General features: G+C 36.3%; 3 protein-coding genes across 3 annotated transcripts in view; 2 read left to right on the top strand and 1 right to left on the bottom strand.

Moving 5' to 3' along the window:
• Nucleotides 1–628: 628 nt before the first annotated feature.
• Nucleotides 629–4345, top strand: LOC140748004 (visual pigment-like receptor peropsin). The gene is made up of 7 exons (XM_073080682.1): nt 629–953; nt 1873–2035; nt 2310–2437; nt 2961–3183; nt 3328–3412; nt 3636–3782; nt 4025–4345. Exons 1-7 carry the CDS (start codon nt 857–859, stop codon nt 4169–4171), a joined length of 990 nt encoding a protein of 329 aa, XP_072936783.1. The 5' UTR covers nt 629–856; the 3' UTR covers nt 4172–4345.
• Nucleotides 4346–4686: 341 nt separating this feature from the next.
• LOC140748372 (rhodopsin, GQ-coupled) lies at nt 4687–10693 on the top strand. The gene is made up of 8 exons (XM_073081233.1): nt 4687–4841; nt 5116–5457; nt 5823–5988; nt 7512–7642; nt 8192–8408; nt 8905–8989; nt 9367–9513; nt 10506–10693. Exons 2-8 carry the CDS (start codon nt 5376–5378, stop codon nt 10623–10625), a joined length of 948 nt encoding a protein of 315 aa, XP_072937334.1. The 5' UTR covers nt 4687–4841; nt 5116–5375; the 3' UTR covers nt 10626–10693.
• Nucleotides 10694–13623: 2930 nt separating this feature from the next.
• Nucleotides 13624–18585, bottom strand: part of Mct1 (Monocarboxylate transporter 1) — a 48745-nt gene continuing 43783 nt past the window's right edge. The window contains exons 3-7 of the mRNA XM_073080859.1: nt 17753–17872; nt 17076–17300; nt 16124–16906; nt 14274–14474; nt 13624–13929 (exon numbers count right to left, since the gene is read on the bottom strand). Coding sequence (XP_072936960.1) covers nt 13772–13929; nt 14274–14474; nt 16124–16906; nt 17076–17300; nt 17753–17872 — 1487 coding nt within the window. The 3' untranslated portion in view covers nt 13624–13771. The remainder of the gene's footprint in view (nt 13930–14273; nt 14475–16123; nt 16907–17075; nt 17301–17752; nt 17873–18585) is intronic.

The following is an 18585-nucleotide window of genomic DNA, read 5'->3' on the forward strand; positions in this document are numbered from 1 at the left end:
TGTAAGGTACATGAATACGCATTGTCCCCATATTTTAGTTCGCACGTCTATTTTAAATTTGACGTGCCGTCCATATGATGTGGTATCAACTATGGAAACCATTGTTAAAGCGTGACTATATATAGATGTTGTGAAGGAAATATTACGAGGCTGATATTTTTAGATCGCACAAGTAAGGGCAAAGTAGTTGAAATAAAAAATGTAAGTCTTATACAGATTTTACCCAACTACGGAGGGGTGTTTTGAGTGTATGTATGGAAATGTATGTTTCATTTGGTATGTACATACAAAAGGTTTGAAGGATTTTAATATTTGTATTATTATTGTTGGATTCGTCGGCATTGTGAGAGCAACAAAAGCTACATTACTTCCTCTTTCAGTTACTTATTTTTTGCTCTGTTTTCTGTTTTTATAATAAGCATTATTCGAATACAACGGTTCTAATATAATGAAAGCTAAAACTATACACGACAATGCAATACGAAAAGAGTTAGGCATTGTTAATCTTCAAATAACATCAATGCTAAAATGCTGAAGAAGCTGTGTGTTCGATCAAAAAGCTGTGTACCACACAGATGTTTTCCTATACCTCTAACTCCATAATTTCGCTAGAGATTATTTGCTTAGCGTAGCACGACGCAGTGGTTCACGGTATGGAGACACACAGTGGCGTCAGGCTACGTAATCCGATCCGCCTTTGTCAGGCTAGCATTGGTTCGACAACCTGACCAGTCTTTGTGACCACTTGTCCTACGTGGACGTTCTATCGTGAAAAATAATTAATAATCTGACGTACTTGGTCAACTTTCGTTTGGTGCGTACCGTGGTATTGGCACCACGGGGAAGTGAAGGAATAATGCAAACACTGTTTGATTACAACGAAGATGAGTGTCCATGGTATTATTTCGACAGTTCCTACAAAACGCTGCTGGGAGCTTGTCTCATTGTATTCGGTGAGTACTGTAGTTGTAACCAAACCAACATACTAATGTGTGGTTATCGTTATCTACATAAAATAAATAAATATTGATCACCGTCTAATCATGGGACCCATAATCATTAGGGTTTTCATATCCAGCAGCTTTACTAAGTGATTTTAGTAAAATGGTCTTCCCATACTTATGATGCGGAGAGTTACAGGTTCAATTTACGAACAGGCAGATAATTAAATTATGAATTTTGGTATTCGTTTTGCGTTTGCCTATTTATGAACATGTCCTGTCTATGGTATCCACTACATTAGATATTCTAGAGATAGCTTTTAAGAGTTAAATCTAATCGTTTGTTGCGCCATGTGGTAAACAGTTCGTTCCAAATAGCTTTAAATCCACTCCGTTCATAAACATGCCAGGGGCGATAAACTTTCGACCGTGTATTGGTAACAGGCAAAAGCATTCATATAAACTAGAAAAATACATGGGGAGGAAAGATGTCATCCATGACTTACTTCACGTTATCAATCGGTAGTAAGCTGCAATAAATATCAAATGTCAATCTATCGGTGATGGTGTAATGTAAAGCGTTGTCGTCAACTAATTACTGTCCCAATGCTGGGCGTGGGTCACCTCTTAAAACAAGAAGGGTTTTAGGCCATAGTCCACTGCGCTGACTAACAGCCAATTTGTAGACTTCACACATCACACACAAGAACTCACAGGTGTATGGACTTCCTAACGATTCCTCCTTCACCGTTTAAACAAGTGAAAATTAATTTATAATATTTGTTGATTTTTTAACCATTAGGGTGTCACTCCTATGATATGAAGCGGGATAAAAAAATAATTAAAAATGTTGACAATGTCTGATCTCTATAAATCTGTATAAATGAATTGATGCCAATATTTGTAGCCCTTTATTTTCCGCTTGGACCAGGTATATTCGGGGTGCTGCTCAACGGTTGGCTGTTCGCCACCTTCATCCACAGCCATCTTCTGTTCTTTAAGAGTCACGTACTGGTACTTAATCTCTGTTCAGCCTCCCTTGGCCGGAATCTACTCGGGTTTCCCTTCTCAGGGACGTCGGCAATAGCGAAAAGGTAATGCATCTAACTACTTCTAAAAGTAGCATTTTCAGTTAAAGTTATAAAAAAAATAAAAAAAATCTTACCTTTGTTTTCTTTTTCAAATTGCGTTTATTAATTTTACGTGTGGAGTAAAAAATGATTTAGGTCGTGATTCAAAATTGTTTTTACATTTCTACACACATTATAAAAAAAATATATATTAACTAATTTAATAATAACTTTGCTGAAAATTTAATTTTAAATAATTTACGTACACATAAAAGAATAAGACCATGTATTATTTCAGATGGCTTTTTGGCGGCGCTTCTTGTCAACTTTATGCATTTTTGAATCAATTTTTTGGTGTCTTTCAAATGTCAGCACTGTTTACCATAGTTCTGGAACGATATCTACTAGCCAAATATTATAGACGAGGTCAGTATGTATTATAATAGAACTAAGTAATGTAACGTACCTGTTAGATAACACTCCATTTCTATTGAAACTTTGTAAAAATTCTCGTATCCAGCGTTAAAAATTCATATAAGTACATTCTTTATTGAGTATGCACTTAATAGCCCAAATAGTACTCGTATTTAGGTCATGTTGACTGATGTTGAACATTATGTTTACGTTCCATTTTTACTGAAACGAAGTAGATGATTTATTATAATATGAAGAACCTACGTAAATGGCGTATTTATTACCTAAAAAATTGTCGATAAAATAATTTGAAAACATCTAGTTTACAAGATTTGGAATCTTGGACTGACTTATTTTTTATTCAACTAGCAGTCACAAATACTACAAAATGTAAAATGTAATCACAATTAGGTACTACGGTACGACATATAGCATAATGTTTTTTACAAGTACAAAATGAGGTTAGGTTAGGTTAGAAATTGACCGGTTGTAAATTCGGAGCCAATCATGATATCGATCGTATGTTGTATTTCAGAAAGAACTCTTTACTTTAGATACTACTGGACTCTTATCGGCGTGTGCTGGATGTTCGCGGCCATCTTCGCGATCCCCCCGCTCTTCGGCTACGGTGTCTACTCCTGCGACTCCTCGGGGACCACCTGCACCTTGCTCTGGCCCTCACTGCACTCCGGCGCTAAGCAGTTGGGTTTCAGTGTGCCTTATGTTATAATTTGTGGAATACTACCTATCATTGGCATGTAAGTATCAGCTGCTAGGTTTCTATGTTTAATATTGTTCATAAATAAACGGAACAGGTGCGAGTATGACTCTTGCACGCTGAGAGAAATAGGTCTATTTATTAACAGTAAGAATATATTTTGAACATATTTTCTGATCTACAGATTTTACTTCATGGGCAAAGCTATTAGGTTGGAGAAAATATATTATAGAAGTGAACAACAAAAGGACGAGAAACGACTCACTAAGGTAAGAATTGCATATAACGAAAACCAAATTTTTTTTACTCGAAATTTATTTTTCTATATGATCTTCCTCTACATGCCTTTATTATTCCGTCCGCCATTGTAGCAATTTCCAGTATATGTCACATTTACTCCTTCTGTAATAGGCACACATTTGTTTCTTAGTATTTACTTTGAATTTTCAATTACTTTCTTTACGTGTCTGTAACACTAAGAACGTTTAACAGAGTATCCACGCTTTGTGCGTGACAACCCTGGCGTTATGGATCCCGTCTGCCGTGCTGGTCGGCTGGCAGTGGTTCCCACTCCTTGTCTACGGCTACCGGCCGCACGTTCCACCTGCCCTGACTTTGCTTGCGCCGATTGCTGCTGAGGTAATATTATAGAAAATATTTCATGAAAAGTGTAGTCATTTTTTTGTAATTTTTGATGATATAGAAGGCCGTAAAGATAAACAAGCGTGAAGTCCATCAAACATGAAGTGAGCGCTTCCATTATGATGAGCTTTTTTGAGAATAATCACATACGTTGTTACTCTTAAGGAATAAATGGCTCAATCGTATGGCAATCTCAAAATTTTATTGTAAATATGTAAAATTTTAATTTTCTCTTTCAGGCAGCCACATGTGTACCTGTACTGTGTTACCTGGCGGGAGACGATCGCCTTCGAGCTGCCTTAATAGGGAGGATGCGAAAGCATTACGCGTTACTTCATCCTGAACGCGCTAAAAGATATACGGCTTCACTTTACCAAGGACTTTAAAAGTTATCAAGGGTTTAATTTATTCTACTCTAAAGAGCAGGAGCCAACAGGGCACCTCACTAGGCCCTGCCATTTGTAAAGACTGCATTTTGTTAAGGTTACATGAAGTGTGTGAAATCAAATGATATGTACTTACGCTTATGTTACATTAAACTTTCTACTTTATGTAAATTATTTGAACGTTTTATTACCGCCTTACATTTTTGCATTGATTAAATGTTCGTAAAAATATTATTATTTTTCTTCTTTAATGTTCAAAGAAGTCAAATTTTATGAATATAAACAAATACCCAATTTAAGTTTTTTCTAAAAACCAAAACGGATCGCTAAATAGTGTTGTAGTGACTATTCCAGTATAATAGTTATTAGGTAGTAGTGATGATTTATATAAGGCAGGTATTACGTATTATGATAGCAATGTTTTCAATAAAATATTTTTACGTTGTACAGTTGTGACGATGTCAATAACACAGCTATTACGAAATATAGAATAGGGTGGATTGTAAATTGATATTTACTACGTAGTGACGACTTCAATGTGATAGGCATTACGTAAAGCAATGTCGTAGGTACGGTACAGGGCAAATTAGCTTAGTTACGTCGTTGAATTACATTTCCTGGGGTACGGGCTACTCAATCACAGTGTCAGTTGCCACTATATCATTCACAGGTAAGTACGAGTTGTATTATTTCACTATTCATATAAAAGATTTCTTTTTGTGTCATTATATATCTTTCGTAAGTTCCTTTTAATTTCAACTTAAACTTAGTTTATGATCAAAAGAAATCAGTCGATTGCGCGTAATTTTCTTCTTCTACATTATGCAACTTCTTCCAAAGCGGTGGTAGCTTATATTGATGTTCAAAAATAATTCTATATGACTCTCCTTTTAATAAAATATATTAATTTTCATTTTCGTTAACTCATTATAATTTACTTGCAGAAAGGCGCTAGTACATTTTCTGACTCAACCGGTAATCCCTTTCAAAGCAACTCGTGCGGACGCGGTCCTGATTCAGAGACAATGTTTGAGAAGCAGGGCATGACAGAACTGGTATAACAATGGAATGGAGACCTGCAACCCGAGATCGGTTGTTGGCAATTAAGAGAAACTGGTCGTGACAATATTCCTCATACGCCTTCGGGCTCGCTACGCGACCGCTTGATCAGATCTTCCTTGTCACTTGGGAAGGTGGAAACGAGATGGCTATCCAAGATTGCGTGTGGAGCGATCTGTTTGATGATCAAGCAAGGAATACGCTGCAAAGGGGGTTCGTGATTACAGGTGAGTTTTGATACATTTATTATCCTATCAGAATATTCGATCGGCTGTTACTTAATTAGATTTTGTCGTGCATTCTATGTGCCTAGATATTGTTTACGAAGTGTTTTAACGGATATGATACATGGTTAACAAATACACATGCAACTTGATACATGCCTTGATATTTTATGTACATTTTTTTCTTAATATCCCCTTTTTAATTTAAAACAATGATCAATGCAATGATCTGTTGAGTTCACAAATCTTTTAAATTTTACACATCTTGATTTTGAAGTTACTATTTATTTGAGTTGTGAAAATTAGTATTTTATTAGCACGATCCACTCGTTTTTTTGTCTTGTGCAAATTTGTGTGATCTATTTCAGGAACTATTTCGGTGATTTTGAGCGGATGGCTAACGTTAACAATTTTCTTCACAAACCTAAGGTTCAACCTGAGTTATCGGAATCTGGCTTGCTTCACAGCAGTTGCTTGTGTACGGAGAGCAATGCCTATGCTATCGTACCTGTTATTTGCTAACTATAATGACAGGTAAATATACTTCATTTATCTTCTAAGGGTAGGTTGCATTATGTAACTTTAACAATTACAGATGCCTAACGAACCGTCAAATCCATGGTTAAGAAAATAATTAGTTGCATCATTTTAGTTGAGGTTGAAATTACGTCATAACTAATACTCTACTTTAACCGCTCGATTTCGATCGGTTAATGTTACAGTATTTGTCAATTTCCCTATCTGTCAATTTTGAATAAAAATTGCGATTACAGCGACAGAAATGACGTTAATGATAAATAAATTGGTGCAACACCGAATTATTACATTCCATTGCTACCGTCAAAGTTACTGTTATATTTAACTTTAACGCAAACTTTAACCAAGCTTTCGACGCAACCCACCCTAAATGTAATTAATATTAGTATTATTTAAGTGTAATAAGTTAATATTATTACGAATTACGTTTAGTTTTTACAAATAACGAGTTTCGATACACAAAAACACAGACTGCGTATTAAAGTTGCAACTCTTGACTTACATGAGAACCTTCGTCAAATTTTGAGCCAGTATCAAACATAACATAAATACAAATAATAACATCAAATAATAATCCAACAATTGTTTAATAACAAATTGTTTAAAAATCCAACAGTTTAATTGCGTCGCTTATAAAATAGCCTTTAATAGAATGGGTTGACTTTGCCAAAACCATAACCACGCCTATCTACCGACCTTAGATAGGATTTATTTCGTATTTAAGATTGTATATAGAGCAATCTAACACAGGCAATTGGTAATATATACACGTTAGTGATATCAGAACATAAACGTAGGTTTCATTATGTTAATGTTTATATGAAAAATAATGTTTACAACCTTCCACACGGAAAGCGTTGATTACCGGCGCGAAATGGCGTCTTCATGAATAGGAGATGAAAGTCGTATTCAGCGGATATGAATGAACTAGTATTCTACATAGAACGTGCTGCATGACTTGCTCCGAGCTAATGTAGTAAAATGATTAAAATTGATGCATTTGTTGGATTGAAATCGACGTCAAATTAGGAATAAAAGCTTTTAAAAAATAGATTGGATATTTATCCACTTCTATAGGGATAGTCCACGCCAAACTCTTAGTCCGCTCTGAAGTTGTTGCGAGTTGCAAATACGTAAACAAATACCAAAACTTGTCATATATGTAAAAACGTAAAAACTCATAGTAAGGGTATAGATGTAGTCATACAATTTGCTATGGCGACGCGATTCATCAGAGCTCTGTATTCAGAACGGACTATCAGTTTTACATGGAGTATACCGCTATTTTTAAGTGTATTTTTTCCCCAACTTTGAAGGGTAATGTTTTCCTAGTGTACGCTCTCACTATTTGGTACGACCTCCAGTCCATCGGTTTGACGGATTTTAAAGTATGAGGTGTCATAGACTATAATTTTAGGCATTCGAGTTTTCATTTTTATAATACTTACTGGGAATTATAAAACATTTTGTCGACTATTTAATTTATTACTACTTAATTATTATGTTTCTTTGAATTACAGTTGGCATGACATGCAGACCTTTTCCTGTGAGTTTTTTGCATTTTGGGAAACATTTTTGGCAGTCTACGAGGTCGAGTCTCTAACACATGTGTGCATTGAGAGATACGTGGTTGCCAAGTACATCACTAAAGGCAAGTTGTTTATTCTAAAGTTGGCAAACGGTTAATTTAACTTATGTAACGATTGAGTTTAGTTTGATTTGGATCGGTTTGGGTTTTGTTTGGTCTGATTATTGACTCTATGTATTAAATGGTCTTTTGTGGTATTGACGTATGCGGTCAATTTCTACTTTAAGTTGACTGCATGTCCCATTATTTGGTATTCCAAATAATAATAATAACAATATTCCAGTTACAGCTGCGCTAGCACATCTTATTTGAGATCGATCACAGATGCATTTTTGCTCTTGAGCCCTATCCGAGCGTTTCATATTTGTACTTTACTTTACTTGGTAAATTTTATGCAGATGTGAGATATTTTCTGCCTGAGAGGCATGTAGTTTTTTTCACTATTGTCTTTGACGTTAAGTGTAATCATTAATTTTTAAAATGCTCGTAACAATAAAAAACTTGCTTGCGAGTTTAATCCTGTACGTACCAAGTTGATCCCTATCATTAGGCTATCACTACTTAGCCGCGGCGACGAATACTACCTATAATCCGAATATTTTTTTATTCCAGGCTGGGTGATCCCGAAGCGGCATTACTTAATGTTCCAGTGTCTGTGTCTGTTGCTAGCTGGGTTGTACTCGTTTCCACCGGTGTTTGGACTGGGCAGATACGGTCCAGACTTCGCTTGCACATCCTGCACCTTCGACATGACATTGCCAGATACTTGGCAGAGATACTTCATTATATCTATATTCCTACTTCGAAGTGTTAAACCGGCTTTATTTATGTAAGTGTGTGTTGTGTACCTACTAATTTCTCATGATAGTCATTATAGGTCCCTATAGGATATGAGTATAATTGTATGCTTAATTATAAAAAATGTTTACTGAAGGGAAAGCTCCAGTCAGGCTAGGTGATCACGTTGGAGACAGCCTTGCGCCGATTGTCACAGTTCAAAACTTGAACATCTATATACGAAATTATAAGAAAACTTCGATAGCGCGATTCAGAAGTACGACGTATTCGGACGAGTTACAAAAAGTCATTACAAATAAAATATTGCTATATGACGAGTCCGTTCGTCTGGGTAAATCAATTTTGTGGAAATTTGATCAGGAAATAACTTACTTTCTGAAAAGGACATCGCGTAACGTAGATAATAAATAATATCCGGTATATCACAGGCATACGTCCGGTATAACATATTAAATTATAAGCCTATAAAAGATGAAAGCCGTATAATGTCATGGAGACAGGCGATTTAATGTAGTTTTACTTTTCAGGATTATGATGCTAATGTGGACTCGAAACTTGGAGGATAATTTTACGAGTTCAGTTAAAACCATAAAGCATTTACGATTTACTCAAGTAAGTAATTGATTATCGGTTACAATTAATAAGCTGCGGCACTGCATAGCAGACGAGTGCAGTCCATCTATTGACATGTGGCTGGTGCCCCAAATGGACATCAGTAATCAATCCCAGATAAGATTAGATTTCTATCTGAGGTCGGCTTCAAATGCGCCGCTATCGCTAAGGACTAAGCTAAAATGCCTCAGAAATGTATGTTTCTCATAACCTTCTAACCAAAACACAGCAGCGCTTAACACTGCTATTATTAGGCAGAAATAAGTGCGGTGGTGGTGAAGCCGGAGTCGAACCAAAGAGTAGAACCGTCGTTGGCAAACCACAGTGTGGCACCTACAACAATTGACAGCATAGACTTAACCTTTTCCATTTTACAGAGTGTAATCGCAGTGACATTCATGAACTTGGCCTGTTGGAGTCCCATAGCGGTGTTGCGTGGCTGGGTTGTGCTCTTGTTCGCTCTCTACAACGACGTGCAGATAGAGTCGCACGCGTATGTCCAGTGGGCGATGTGGCTGCACTGGGTAAGTGAGATTACACCGATCTGTGAAAATTTGAATAAACTATACGAATATATATACTAAGAGGTGATACTTAGGTAAGTTAGGTAGGAGTTGGCAGTGATAGCTTAGTGGTTAAAAACCGCGGCCTCTTGATCGAGGAGTTCGAAGTTCAAACCCAGGCACCTACTCTGATTTTTCAAAGTTACGTGCGTATTAGTAGTTAATTATCACTTGTTTAAAAGGTGAAGGAAAACATCGTGAAGAAACCTGCATACCTAAGAATTATTAATTTTTTTTTTTCAAAAGTATGTGAAGTCTACCAATACGCACTATAGCCTAATCCTTCTCATTCTGAGAGGAGACCCGTTCCCAGCAGTGGGACAGTAATGGGTTGATGATGGTGATAATGATACTAAGAGGAACTGTGGTGGTTGTTAAGTGAGCTTTACATACGAACCTTCGTAGATTGTCCAGGTTTCCATCTTCGAAACGCCTTTTAATAACGAGAGCAAAATCAAATTGTTACGTGAAAAGCACCTATTTACAGGCACTTCTTAAAGTATAAGAATAAGTAGTGAGTAGACATTTCGTTTTATTGAAGTATTTAAATGGGAGCTCTACTTTATTACCCACTTTAATTTAATTTAATTTAACCGATGAAGTAAACACTAATACATTTGATTTGGGGTAGCTATACAATCTTGGTGAGTACACGTCAATTATGGGCACAAACTACAATTCACAATACTTTTTACATTCACAGTAATACATTTTACATTTAGTTAGATGTGAGGGTCAAATCTTGCAACTGAATTTTAACCTAAACTATTTTTTTTTTGCGTACACATTCGGTTTGGATGACAATGTATGTGACGTCAAATGATTTTTTATGTACATCCCTAATATGGACATGGAAAAACAAAAAGCTTGTTCTTAATATAATATTAAATATAATATTAATTCTATTATTCTTTTAATTTTAAACGATTTTCTAAAGTGATATTTATGTACAGGTATCCCCAGCAGTAACGGCAGTTTCAGTGTTCCTCATAGATGACACCATTCGCCATAAAATGATCAACATGCACTCAGACGATATTGAGACCGACGAGGAAGAAAAGAAAAACGAATAAATGTGTTGTATTTTGTAGTCGTTATACGTTGATACTATTTTTTACGAATTAAACGAATGTTTTACCGATTCTTAGTTTTAATACTTGAAACTTATAACTACACCGTAGTGTTAATACTTAAAACTTTAAACCATACCATGTAAGTAATTTTAGGGTTCCGTACTCAAAGGTTAAAACGGAATCCTATTACTGAGGTTCCGCTGTCTGTCCGTCTGTCATAGGGCTCTATTTCCTTAATAGAAAGATACTTTTCACAATGCACTTCAATAGCAGCTATAATAACAAGTACTAAGAATTAAAGATAATAATTTTGGTGGTGAGGAACCCTTCGGTTACGAGATCGATATGTACTTTGTCAATTATTTAATTTGTTGGCGTAATCGAAGTGGTTTGATTAACTAACGGGATCTTAACGGGGTCTTTAAAAGAACTACTGAGGAATTCCAACGGTGTTGGAAAAACCCCTTTGAAGTTCAACTCCGGCGGCACCACAGCCACATCTATTTCTGCCTATTAACAGTAGTGTTAACGCTGCTGGTTTGAAGTTTGTGGTAAAGGAGGCATATTTTTCCGAAACGTTCCAGCTTAGTCCTCAAGGGTGGCGGATATATGTGGCTCAGGTAGGAATATCTACTTCTATCTAGCTAGATTACAGATGTCCTGGGGTTGATTACACTTACCCTCAGGTGGACTGCATGCTCGTCTGCTACTCCTATATTATAAAAATAATATCTAATAATAATGTATAGTGTACAAACATCTATAGACATAAACCTAAATTTAATCTTATTCCAAAAGGGACAGGGGGATGAGGTAGTACCCATTTACCTTGATAGAGACTGTAAGGTTTTTACTCCCATTACAAAAATTAGGGAATTTGTAATAAGACAAAATATTGCTTGCAATTATTTTAATATGACAGTCATCATAATATTATCAATAAAATTTAAATCACATAGGTTAGATAGTTACAGTATATTATTAGACAGATGAAAAATTTGTACGAAGAATATCAGCATTGCTTTTGTTGTATAAAACTACATTTACTTTAGTTCCCGTCTCTACTCAGTCTAGATAGCGTATAAGGGTATATCCACATTGTTATTTATCCATAAGACTTACAAAATATATGACTCATATATTTCTATGAGATAACGTGTATTTTCATTATTGTTTAATTAATATGGTGATTTATTTCTGTTAAGTGAAAATAGGGCAGAAGTATGTTTATAATGTGGTACAATGCAAATGAAAATGTTAGAGATTAGGTAGAAATATAGGCATTTTCTTATTTATATGACGTTTTTTATTCTAAGCAACTGAAGCTAAAAATGTCTATTATTAAATTTAAAAGAACATTCAAAGTATGCAAATCTATTACAAATGTTTTTTTATTCAAAAGCGAACAAGAGATAATGAGAATTGTACTTGTACATTGATGTTACCTTCATATAAATAAAGGATGAAATTAGTTATTCTTAGAATTTAGACAAACTTAAAGTAATTATAAAGATTATACAGTACTGGATAGCAGTGTGACAGTGTGGACAGACCCTAACGTTTCACTCGATTTCATATATTAAAATATTATATTAATAATATTATATTTGTGACATGATATTGTGTATAAAATGGAAGAACAAGCGTTGAAATTAAAGCAATTATAATATTATAGGGTATTTAAAATATAACATATTGATCATCATTTATATTAACATTTGATCAACGGTTTCTAGATCATAAAATACATGGAGGAATTAATTATTTGGGAAAGGTATTTGGGTCTAGCGCACTCTAATCTCGATTGGTCCACAATAAGGCCATTTAATAACTAAAACCATCCCTACAATAGTACCCTTCTGTTATTATTTAGTTATAAGAGCCCCAGTAGACACGCTGCTTTTAGAATCGGCGATCGACAACAACAATTTCGAAGAGTGGGAGCTCGAACCGCCCAGCCAGCCATTCCGGAAAGGACGACGTTATGTGTGACACCCGAAAGAAGGTGTGAGAACAGAGGCACTGCACTCAGGAGGCTCTGGTTGCGTTCCGATGGATCCCGAAGTCCTCTACGTTGCGCTGAGGACGGCCAGGTACCCATCAAGAATTATTGGGTAAAAGTCTCACATAATCTGGTCTCACCCCCACGACTTTTGAACGCTTGATTTAAAAATTGAACGCGAAAAACGTGATAGATCGCACCAAAAGTCGTCAATACGTGATTCACCATCGATGCAATCGTCAATTCTAAAAGTATCATATCTGCTAGGACCGTACATCACACTTAAAGTCTCGGGCCAGAAGTGGAAGAGACAAGATTAACTACAAATTCGCAGATTTATTTACAATTAAACAATTTTTACAGCTCCGCTTACAGAAGTATAGATTGTACTATTAGATAAATCTTCACTATATGTACATTATAAGTAGTTCATATTACATCATCTTATAAATTCACTTATTAAAAAAATTCAAAATTTGTACAGCTTATTGTACATCTTATGGAAGTATTCTTATTATATTGAACTTAAAGTAAATGCTTAAAAATAACTGAAATTTATTTTACATATTGTCGAAACAACGTGTGTCGCTTTACACATAGGGTATGGCAAATGTATGGCATACGTACAAATCTACATCTTATATTATTATTGATATGCTTAATGTGTTCTAGCACTTAAAATTAATGTTGGTTCAAATGTTGGTGCAAATGAATCAGTTGATTCATTTATTACTTATATTACAAGTATATACAGTATGATAAATTATTTCATCGTTTTGGTAATGTGTAACATTCTGTATAAAATATTTACAATTGGTACTCTTATTTAAGGCTGAATTTGTTCAAGATTTACATTTAAAAGTCACTACGAAAAACGTTATATATCATCATAATATGCATTATTAACACTATCTTTGGAATGAGCTTGTTGTTTATTAAAAAGTTTATCGTAAATGTCTATACTATCTTCATTATTTACATATTCGTAATCTGCGTCATTAAAGTTACTTTCTACTATCGTATTTGTATATACCCTGTTGCTGTAGCTCCCGATGGAGCTGGAGGCAGACGGCGTGGAGGGGCTGTTGAGCACAATGATCGGGTACTCGAACCTCTCTCCGCCGGTCCCTCGGGTCGCGTCCTGCTAAATCTGCTCCATGGCCGTTTCCTCTTCCCATCTCTTTCGGTTCTGCCGTCTCTCTACGATCGGTATCACGAACAGCATTAAACCGCTGACGGCTATCGTACCACCCGCCACGTAAAACCCTGGCGCGTATGAGTGCAGCTTATCGTGGAGCAATCCTGAAAAATTAACAAATAAGATTTCAAACTTTATGGTAATACCAAAATATAAATACACATTTTTCATTGGATGAAAATAAAAGGAAAATTTTATCTTATGCAAATGGTTTGTTAGATGATTATAGATATTTTCAAAAGATTTTAATACTAGCGTTAAAACAAGAGCTCCCTAACGGTAAGGAATTAATATCGCTGGTAAACTAACAAAAAAACTGCGACAGCTTTTCTTCTAATCTGATGACCTATCAGATTAAAAGAAAAGCTCTTTTTCTACCTTTTTTCGAATTTCATGATTAAATCATAAAAATATACATTGTTTAGTTGTAAAAAATTATTTTTATTACCTGCAAGAGGAGGACCAAGAAGGGACGCGATGCCCTGGAATAACAATAGAAGACCGAACGCATTGGTAAGTTTCTCAATGCCCAGCAAGTCGGCGAGCACCACTGACGTCAACCCCACGTAGGCACCAATAGTGAACCCGAAGATCACCGCATACACCGCCAGACCCCAGAACTCCCAGCATACATTAACGAGCACTGTGCCTGAAATAATCAAAAATAATAAAATATAACATGAATCAAATAATATAGCTACTAAATTAACACGTTAGCTGCGGAACGCGGCTTAAAACACCTCGTCCATGTCTGGTCGTTATAGCGGTAAGAAAAAACTTTAACTTCTCTGTGGTGCGAGAGGCATAACTTCCGTCTGGTTCAGTGTAGGAGAGTGATAACTATATGTTTGTGATGTGCTACTGATTCCTAGTTCTATGGTACACCAACCTAATGTCGGGTTTGTTAGACCTCGTACCGCACTGAACAAATAATAATGCTAACACAGTGCGGAACGAGGTTGGGAACGCCTCGTTTCCCCACGCACCTCGTACCGCACCCCACGCTAGCTTCACGTGGTTAGTGTTGTGCAACGCAGTCGAGGCTGCGTAGCGACGAAGTAGGACCGCTGTCTTTATGTTGAAAATTATCATGTTGAAACGTTGCCGAAAAAAGTTGATCATGGAGGAAGATGAAGAAAAACCGGTTAAAAATCTGAGCCAGAATCAGAATACAGGAAGATATTTCAAAAACAGGTAAGTCACAAATATACTCTGTCTAGGTGAAAGTCCAGCAGTGAGACTTGGCAGGCTAGGCGTATATCCGTATAGTAAGAAATTACATTATAGATAATTACGTTTCCTGTTATGGTTCAAACAAAAGTTAAGTAGCTACATTATTGATATAGGAAACGTAGGCAAAATCGTTACCGAGTATTCCGATTACTCTTTACCCTAATCTACTCGCTCCTACTTTTCAGAATCCACTGCAAAGAAAGCACATCATCTCGATAAGGGTCCAAAGAAGAAGAGATGTGTCGGATGCTACGAAAAACTCCGCACATTCTTGACATGTCGTGAGGCAGACAAAAAACCAAAAAAAAAAATCTCACGGAATGCACTGTTTGCAAAAAACCTTATTGTCTGAAATGTTTCAATGAAAAACATCCATAACTTTTCCCCTTTTTGTATTCATTCTGTCCATAACGTTGATAAATAAAAACAATAAAATAAAATCGATATTTATTTTCCCATCACTAAATTATATGGAAACCTGCCATTTTTCAGTGCGGTCCGAGGTGCATTAGACCCACATTTTATTTTACCCATAGAATCTAAAGTAACGAATTTAACCAAGGGCGGCGGCAGTTTTAGGTTAATCAACTCATTGTTAATAATAATCAAGACAAAAGCCGTCGATTTTGTCTTATTTGGCGCCAAAAAAAGGATTTTAGTCTCCTTCGGGCGGTGGGATTTAACACGCCTCGTGCCGCCACAATGTCGGATATAGGACGAGGTTTAAAACAACTCGTAACGCAGTAATGGAAAGTACAGAAAAATCGGTGCCGCAGGGAACGTGTTAAATCACGTAATTGAATTATATGATCCTGAAGGTACAAAAACCGGTATAGGTAATGATCGAAAACGAAAAATGATATTATAATTAAAGTTTTGTTTTTAGACAAAAAAAGTGTACCGACGAAAGTGTCTCAAAGATTATTTATTTAAATGTACTCGTAATAAGGAAAAACTTAGTTAAGCCTAAGCTTAGAATAATCTGGTTGAATGGATTGATCCTGTCATAATTTACGTAACATTTTCGATTTAAGTTATTTAGTATTAAAATGAAAAAATACTCACATATGCCGGCAATGGTAAGGCAGAGGTTGTACGCCAGTAATCTATTAACCCAGGGTTTGTCGCTTATATATCCAAGAATAATTCTTCCAACCAAGTTTGCAGCACCGATTAAAGATAATAAGTAGGGGGGATTTTCTATGCCCAAACTCTCGCATAAAGGCACGGTATAAAGATATGGAATATAAAATCCTACGCTAGTTAAAAAGTTTGAAACTGAGAAAAGAATAAAAATAGGATCAAGAAGAAGAGAAAGATTTAGCATTTCTGATAAAGCAGCCTTTGATTCGTCTGAACACAGTAACCAGGGGCAATTCGGAACACGTTCTTCTTTCACTGGAAAAGTTCTTTCAGGTGATGATGCTCTATATCTCGCTAGACTGGTCATACTTCCTTGGTAGAGCACATCAGGACGCTGCATAATTCCACTTCCGTGGCGCGAATGCGATTGTAACTTTTGTTCCTGTGGCTTATTTAATGCTGGCTGTGAGAGTGTTAGCCGCCCAACGTCATTCCCATCATTAACTTTGCCATTAGCCTTTGCTAAATGCTCAGAACTTTGAGATCGTTTCAGTGGCGAACTGTTTGATTTCGGTAACATTGGTTCTGTTACTGGCGATCTAGGCGGCTCAGGGACAGGTCGGAACATGAGTCCCAAAGGAATACAATTGAGAGTTAACCCTCCTGTAATAATCAACGCCCCGCGCCATCCATACCGTTCAATAAGTGTGGATGTTATCGGTGCAAAAAGGAATGTGCCGAGACCAGAGCCACATACTGCAATACCTGAAAAGATAAATTGGATTTTTGAGGAAGATCAAGGAATAGTACAGATAATAATTACAATTCAACTAATAACGGGTGACATAAAGAATGTGGATTTTAATAGGATTTTTGTATCAAAGTAGTGTGTAGATTAAGAGGCTTTTTAGCTTGATAGTGCTATTAAGCTTACCAGTCGCTAGACTTCTGTAGCGCTCGAACCAAACGGTGACGCTGACGATAGCGGGCAGGTAGATGAGACCGAAGCCGAGACCGGTGCCGACACCAATGGTGACTATGAGCGTGTTCACGTTCTGCGCGAAGGACGACAGCACCAGGCATGTCGCGGACAGCAGAGCTCCCGCCACCGTCACCGCCTGACAACCCCACCGGTTGACGAACGAACTTGATATTGGTCCTGGAAATAGTGACAGGTTTATGAATAATTGGCCAAGTGCAAGTTGAACTCGTACCCAGAGGGTTTCGTACCACTAACATTATCATACTCGTATATAGGTATATTTTTTGTTTCTCCTCGCAGAATGAGAAGGATTAGGCCATAGTCCACCGCGCTGGCCAAGTGCGTATTGGTAGACTTCACATACTTTTGATTTTTTTCTCATGCATGCAGGTTTCCTCACGATGTTTTCCTACATCGTTTAAGCGCAAGTGAGAATAAATTTTTAATACGCACATACTTTTAGAAATGTCAGAGGTGCGTGTCTGTGATTTGAACCACGGATCCCTCGATCCAGAGGCCGAGTTTCTTAACCACTAGACTATCACTGCACACAATGATTACAATGATAATATAACTGAAGCAGTTGAATCATAACATTAAAGTGGAAGTGCTCATATAGTTTTAATTACCTGAACTAAGGGTCATTCCCACAAGGATGGAGAGAATCCAGGCAGTTTTCCCGCTTCCCTCTTCAAAGTACGTAACAAATTCCGAGAAGAATACTCCGAAGGAATATGTCATACCATCAGCTGAAAAAGACAAAATACATATTTGAGTATTAAAAATTTGAACGTTAATGTAATAATATTTTGTTGTATATAGGTACATCTTAAATATAAAATTTTCGTGTCACAATGTTAGTTACCGTACTCCTCCGACACGGCTTTACCGATTTTCAGCAGCGCATCTGTGATCAACCTTAGATAAGATAGTAATCCTATCTAGGATTGAACATATGTTAATGCAGCAATGACCACACCAGGTGGACTGCATGCTTGTTTGTTACTTGTATTATAAAATAACTTAGTAATGAGAAGAGTAATATCGGTATTTTTCCTTAACAATATATTGTAATGATTCTAGTAAGTTAAAGAGTCAGCATACGACGTAATCGTATACTTATGTAAAACAACTTGATTTTGCGTAAAGGGCATAAGGTCAGATCCTAACCTCCAAAGTAACTCTAAATAACCTTGCGACTATATTTAGATAATGAAGATAATAAGTACAATAAACATTAAGGTCAAAAAGTTTGCACATCGGAAATAATGTAATATCTAACGCCTAATATTATTAATAAATATTATTCAATCTGTCCAGTTTTTGTGTACCAAGGATTAGGGAGATTGATTATTGATAACGGGCGTTATTTATCCAATAACCCTTCAGTAGTGAAATATGCAATCAAATCATATTGATGTTTAATGATTTTTTTAGTCTCGATTTAGAGTTCCGTGGTATT

Source organism: Epargyreus clarus, unplaced genomic scaffold, assembly GCF_041222505.1.
Source record: "Epargyreus clarus isolate Ecla_fem2 unplaced genomic scaffold, WU_Ecla_fem_2.2 ptg000015l, whole genome shotgun sequence".
Taxonomy (NCBI): Eukaryota; Metazoa; Arthropoda; class Insecta; order Lepidoptera; family Hesperiidae; genus Epargyreus; species Epargyreus clarus.